Raw genomic sequence first — 7,181 nt, 5'->3', positions numbered from 1 at the left:
CAATGAATAGATGTATGTCAATGGACACTCTCTAGCGAGGGTACACGCTTTCAAAGGAATACATCTATTAAAATAAACAACTTTTATAACTTAAACTAATAAAACACGCTCTTATACAAGGGGACACGGGTGCAAATTGAAGCATCCATGTGACATAGGTCTAAAGGATACAATGCAATCAGCTGATAGTTTAACACTTCATACCATGGCACATTCAGACATGCTACCTATGAAACGATAGATTATGAATACTTCGCAGTTTGGTGAGGCAAATAGCATATATCATTGATTATATAATCGTGGGTTTCACTTTATAGGTTGAATATAAATACATACAGACGGTTCAAAGCAATCACAATTCTACAGGTGTAATGATATACACTCAGAAAAAACTAAAGCAGCTGCCTTCTATACATGCAACATTTAGCTCACTGACTTTCTGCATGAGTCCCATATTGAATAAATCTTCTCGAACTATGAAGACAGGACATCCGAAATCAAACCTTTTGTTAGCCAAGGCATCCCTGTTTTCCTCTCTCTCTCTCTCTCCAAGTGAAGACAACAAGGAAAATTGTCTCATAAATATTAGCACATTTTCTCAAAAATCCAATGGCAGTAGCTGGCTTCCCCAAACCTACTATCTGTTGTTGCTTTCACCATAGCAGCCACACTCCAGTGAAAGTGATGCACCCCTTAGTTCGAAACACAGATGCGGAATGCGGAAAAGTGAATATCAAGTTCTCATACACTCTTAAGGCAGGACTTTATCTGGCAAAATTCAGACGATATTTTAAATAGATGCTCAATCCTTTGATGCTTGTCAGGTCATTTATTGTACTTAGAGAAGAGAGATGGACTCTGGCTGTGGATTATGGCCACTCCAATAGAGAAGGATTGCAGAGCTGTCAATGTCGATTGAAAGTGAATGAAATACAAGCCTTCATGTATGTTTACCATTTTCAGGACTGGTGAATCGTTCTTGGTACCCTGAAGTTCATTTAGTGGGGTTAATCAATGAATGATTCAACTACAATGTTAATTTTCAACAAAGAATTTTACTCAAAATAGTACCATAGACATCGATAACGGAAAAAGTGCATAACTTTTTCTTATGAGAAACCTGAACATATAAGATGTCACTTGAAATACTTTGCATACAGTGTCAAAAGCTACTAACATCAATTTCTCATGAAAGCTTCATGTATATGCTTATAACAGATATAAATTCCATTACACAAAAAACTCAGTTTTCACTTTTGAATTTCTATATTTTATCCAGCTTCCAGTCTCGACATGAATTGCAGAGAAATAGTTTGATGATTAGATTTGTGTATTTCTACAAATAATTCAGTGTTTGTTCATGGAAATTTGCCACTCATATACGATTAGGTGTTATCCCTTTTAGAAAGCTAAAATACCAAACAGACTGTGAAGAATAAAATTCACAAGGGCAGAATAAACTATTCAGAGTGTATTTCTGAAGAATCAAGTTATTTCTGCATGATGCTGAAACAAATTTGAACAGAAAATGAATTACCTTAACAAATAGATCAAATGATTTACATTCTTCCTCAGACTCAGCTTGAGCCACGTCCTTCTCATTACACGAGCGGTCATCAAATACTTTGAGAGGACAGCCAATATCCCAGCCACCACAATCACAGTGACCACCAGATCTCCATCTCTCAATAAGGCTTGATGGTCCACCATTTCTGGATAGTGGCCCACCATGAAAGTCTTCAGGGACTAGAACAGTCGTACTGGCAATAGATTTGCCTTTACTTCTTTGTACAAATTCTTTCCCATTAGAAGAGAAGTTTGAGTCTGCAACCTCCCTCTTCTTTAGAAATTTCAAGCCCCAACCTCCAATAGCTGACTCTTGGCTACTCTTCCGGTCTAGACAGCCTTTCACCACCATGGCAGCCAGCTCAAGGTTGGGTATCAGACGATCCATCAAGAGGCTCTCCACACTCAAATTACTGAAGTTTGCTTGTGTACAAGGATGGTACATCTGGCAAAGGTCCTTACAATTGGAGCTGGATGGAGCCGACTTGGTAACAGTTCTTTGCTTAGATGAGTATGATGCCTTAAAAATATCTGATACCATCTTTTGCATCCCCTTGGCCTTCTTAAGAATTGGGTTTACACGTGTCATCCCTTGCTCCAACTGTTCACTATGATTCTCACTTACACCAAATAAAACATATTCTGTCTCAATAAACTTCAACTGATTTGGGTTATCACAATCAAGTGAAAGAGAGCTTGACACTTTCATCTTACCAACAACATCCGAAACACAACCAACACCATTGATTTGTTTCTCTTGACCACTGGCCTTAATACAGAATAAATACATCCAATCTAGAGCTTTATCTTCTGAAGATTCAATCCTCCATGGATTCGCTACATAAGCCTTTCCCTGATCATCCAAGGAAAACATAAAATGAGGGATTCCACCTTCCCAAATACATTGAAGCACTCCGCTAGAAATGGTTGGACAAGAGGCCAAACTGGATTGATATGAATATGTTGTTTTAGAACTTGAGCATGACAAAATTACATCATCTGAAAATTCTGGCCTGGATATATCTGAATCGTATCTGAGGTTTCCCACTGATTCTGCCTCTTGTGCATGTGATAAAATACCACAGAGCCCAACAGAAAAGCTCTCAGAATCTGAGCAATTTGCTTCCCTACTTTCAATAGATCTCGATCCATCTAGGACAATACCTTGAACTTGATCAGTAAATTGAATGAACAGTGGACTTCTTAAAATGCTCGACATCTTTCTGTTTCCACTAATAGCATTGATAACCCATTCTCCAACTGGGCTGATTGTTATGCTCTTCTGAATATTATAGCTACTTCCTGAATCAGCTACTCTCATATTCTGAATTATAAGGTCGTTCAAGTCATTGGCAGTTTTCGTTCTTTTCTTTTGAAATTTGGAACTCCCAAAAAGAAACTCCATCTTGCTTTTGAACTTAACTGGATCCTTCAATGATATTGAAGCTCTGCATATAATGTTTAAAGGAGCAGTGACTGTTACATAGTCCAAAATCCTAGTTCCTTCTGAAACTGAGCAACTACAATCGGCAAGATCTTTGTATCTCATGGAGTTTATACAATCAGGGAATCTATGTTCCCCAACAAATTGGTTCGAAAGGCATCCTTCTCGGGTATTTCCATTACTAGCTCCCTGCATATTCTTACAAGAGCTCTGTTTCGCTTGAGCATCACCTTCTATAAAGACTGCTGCAGACTCCCCTTGGACATTTTCTTCATGGAATCTATAGATATGAGTGGTGTCAATCTGGTATGAGCTACAACATGGTTCAGAAGATGTGGGTTCATGTGGTTCGCTCTCTAGCACTTTGCCCAAGCCCTGTATATCCAAGTCTAATCCATCTTGTCTAGTTAATGTCACATCAATATTCAGGCAGGATTGTGACGAACAGTCCTCATCAGAGAAACATTCATGAGCATCTGCAAAAGTCTCTTTTGTATCCATGGCATTAAAAATCATTGTATATCAAATGAAAATATAGAAGCTGCATCCGCTTGTCTAGATTGTCTCAACCTGCACAGGACCACATGATCTTGATATTCAAATTATTCTGTCATTACTTGCATTCATTAAATTATCATCAGAAAGCTGCAGAAATTTCCGACTTGGTCAGGGATCAATCCATTGGAAGGGGTTAACAGAAGGAATATGGATATGCACCATATACAATTATACATGCATATACCACTCAGCCGAGAACCACAAATCCATGCTTTTCATCTCTGTATCAGCCTCAAAAGCAGCATAAATTGGCAGTTCGGATCCTAAACAAGCAAGTCATGGCTACCAGCATTGAGGGACTCCTGAATGTACTAATCCAACTTGTTTAGCAAGAGAAGAGCATGGAGAATGACAAACTTGAACTAGAATTTCAATTGTTAAACTTGATGGCTACATATGATGACTGAAAATGCAGACATACCATATCCTTACAATTGCTTAGGATGTGTCAGAGTGAAATTTACAGATGAATATAAATGCACAGATATTTTTAAGAAATAATCCCTCTAGAATGAAACACACATCAAAGAGATCAACAAAGAACACAACTATAGGAGCATCAAGAATAAAAAATCTTACTGATAAACAATTAAAACATAATATAGTATAGTGTTAAATCTCAGCATTGCTGAGATGTTTTAGTTTAACGTAGAAAAATGTCCCTGTCTCCCAACCAACTTAGAAGTATCTCTGGGACCCTGGGTCTGTGAACTCAAGAACTATGGTTTAGTCCTAGACTCCCAGTTTAATTGTTTAACCAGTCAAGTATAGATCTCATTTCCAAGTTCCAATGAATTTGGGATCTGTCAAGTTTCCACATTTTCCTAGAAAGCTTTCTGTTTAGCTATTAAGTCCCTCATGCAAATTTGTGTTTAATAGTTAAGTCTTGCATGTAGCAATATTGTGCAATTGGTCACTAAAGTATGATAAGTTCAATGAGGAAATTGATTATCTTTTATGGAGCAGCTCCTCACCTTCTTGCTCATGAAAATGGAGTTTTATAAAGCTTAAGCCTCAGGCCATGGGTAAGAATATTTGATGATTTGCATGCTTTTATTCATGGGAAATAAACCCGCAGATGATACCTCATTTCAAAGGCATTTTATTCAGAGCCAGAGAACACTAAGTGTCACCCACATACTGGGTTCAGTTTATTTTATAAGTAAATCCTATTTTAAATTATTTAAGTGTTATAAGGCACAATAATTTATTTTAATTTTTTCGGCGAAGGCCTAATGATGCTCCAGTTAGAAGGTTGGAGAAATGGGAAAATATATTAGTTAAAAGAGGTCGGGGTAGGCCTAGGAAGACTTGGATGGAGATGATAGGAAAGGATATGAATGCTTTGAACCTCACCGAGGACATGGCGTTGGATAGAAATGATTGGAGGAAAAGGATTCATGTGGAAGACCCAAAATGAATTTCTTTTTTGGTTCATATCGCTGACCCCAATTGTTTTGGGATGAAGGCGTAGTTGTTGTTTGTTGTTGTTGTATGATTTTCTCCTAGGTTTCATCTAGGTGCAATATGGAAAGGGACCACTGTTTCTTAGTCATTGTCACCAATCCATGTGTTATATTCTAGATAATTAGCAGTCTATACCACTCAATGAACTTCTTCATGGAAATGAACGAAAAACTCGGTTTAAGATTAAGCTAAATCAGGACTTTCACCATGCTTCTCCGTGAATGTAAAGGCATCTTCTAGAAAATAAAAGCTCTTAAAGGAGAGGAATATGAATGTCACTAATCTTCTGGATGGGTACTAGTGACCTTACCTGGAATCAGGCATGCAAATGGTTTCATTTAAGCATCCATTAAATCAAGCAGACATTCATTTAGTGGCCAAGACATTGACAGTTGACCCATTACTTGCAGGTTTTAAAAACAGATTGAACCAGAACATCAATTCTGTGCTAACCCTCTAGGCAAGGACCTTCTGCATTCATTTCTACCACCAAGCACACCCTTGAATTGCAACATGCATTTGAACTTATTAATTCTTAGACATATTTGAGCTTATTAATTCTTAGATATACACTGCATACTTAGTTAATTCCATGGCTGGTAGCAAGCGCCTAGTCCCACCACGCAGCATAAAAACGAAGAAGAGCAGTGAATAAGATTACTTCCACTGTTGCCATGCTTCAAGACATACGCAACATTCAACAGTGGATGACTTACTAGATACCATTCAAAGAACATGTTCATCCTACACTGTTATTTTCCCATTCACAAAAAGTTAATCTCCTTATCTTGTCCATTTTCTAAAAGGAATCACGCTTACCAAGCAAGCTTCTTATGCTTAATTTCACATATCAATTGTTCTCAAATCAATTACTCAATGGAAAAAAGAAAGAAAACGAACAAATACAACTATTAGTGCGCTAAAACTAAGCAATTCTCCTCACGGTTAAAAAGAATCTAAAATTAACAATATACAGTTAAAAAGCAAGTCCCTCTCCAAGAATTACAAACACCAAGAACCACCCCCCCTGCCAAAAAAACAAAAAACAAAAAAAAAAAAACAATTGAAAATTAACAAATCAATAAAACTTCTATGTTATACAGAGAACAGAAGAGCAAGGAATCCAACTAATATTTTCTAAGATAAGAAAGAGATAAAAAAAAAGTAAAATGAAAACAAACATGAAACATCCCAAAAATCTCTTTCCCACCTCCTTCTCTTCAAAATTCCAGCGCACTCAAATTCAAGTTCCTCGGTCCTTGTGAATTCCAAAACCACGAACATCAACTAAACATCATAATTCCACGAAAAATATAGAAAAGTTTCATATTTTCCATCACAAAACCGAAAACAACACAGAAAAACTCACCAAGAGCTGCTCCCTTCCTCCCTCTCACAAGCAAAGCATAACCAACATCAAATTTCTCAACTCTCGCAGACCCCGAAAACCACCACCGATATCCCGACCATTATACCCTTCAAAGTTCAAACAAAGATAAAAATAAAAAATAAGATAACACGCAAATCCCAACACTCTGAACCATATTTTAGGCCAAAAGAAAAGGTGGGTGGTAGTGAAAACTGCCAGAAATAGAGGAAGGAGAAAGAAGAAGAAAAATGAAGAATGAGGTCAGCCATGTGTAAGTTAAAAAACCTCCGGCATTTTTTTTACCTCCACCAACAGAGAGACCACCTTCACGAGCTACCCGAATCCGGTACAACTCCACAAACCAACTGGGGAAGAAAAAAAGAGAAAAAACGGACACCCTCATTTCTCCTTCCTCCTTTGTCAAAATACTAGCATTTTTGTCCTCCACTGCAACTGACTAAGACGTCTCCCCACCATACTCTCTCTCTCTCTCTCTTCACAGTTTCTCCATTTCAAACTTCAAAGTTCAAACCTTTTGGCTTAAAAAACTCTTTTCACTACCACAGAATCAAACACAAACCAGGTCTTTCCCTTCTTTAATTTGGGGATTTAGTGCGTTTATCACCAACACACCCTCAGAGTGCATACAATTTTTACCCAAATTGCCCTTCTTTTTTGGGTTTCGTGGCCTGACCGTACTGTTGGCTTGTTGACCGTGTTCAGACTCAGAGACTTTCAATGTTGACTTTTTAGGTTCTTTGACCATGAGATGAGCCT

The 7,181-nt window shown here is 37.7% G+C and overlaps 1 protein-coding gene across 2 annotated transcripts; it reads right to left on the bottom strand.

Annotated features, from left to right (window-relative positions):
- Nucleotides 1-259: 259 nt before the first annotated feature.
- Nucleotides 260-6,808, bottom strand: LOC149821882 (uncharacterized). Of its 2 annotated transcripts, XM_089980959.1 has the most exons (5): nucleotides 6,708-6,808; nucleotides 6,405-6,511; nucleotides 6,246-6,322; nucleotides 1,538-3,580; nucleotides 260-987 (listed from the first exon to the last, which is right to left on the bottom strand). In XM_089980959.1, the coding sequence occupies exons 4-5, from the start codon at nucleotides 3,524-3,526 to the stop codon at nucleotides 826-828; spliced, it is 2,151 nt and encodes a 716-aa protein (XP_089837085.1). In that variant the 5' UTR covers nucleotides 3,527-3,580; nucleotides 6,246-6,322; nucleotides 6,405-6,511; nucleotides 6,708-6,808; the 3' UTR covers nucleotides 260-825. The 2 variants fall into 2 exon arrangements, with proteins under 2 accessions (XP_089837085.1, XP_089837084.1); XM_089980958.1 differs by lacking the exon at nucleotides 6,246-6,322.
- Between the last annotated feature and the right edge of the window lie 373 nt (nucleotides 6,809-7,181).

The sequence above is a fragment of the Nuphar pumila genome, chromosome 11, assembly GCF_984573655.1.
Source record: "Nuphar pumila chromosome 11, dmNupPumi1.hap1.1, whole genome shotgun sequence".
Lineage (NCBI taxonomy): Eukaryota > Viridiplantae > Streptophyta > Magnoliopsida > Nymphaeales > Nymphaeaceae > Nuphar > Nuphar pumila.
The sequence above is the reverse complement of the archived record's forward strand: the minus strand, read 5'-3'. Positions and strand labels throughout refer to the sequence as shown.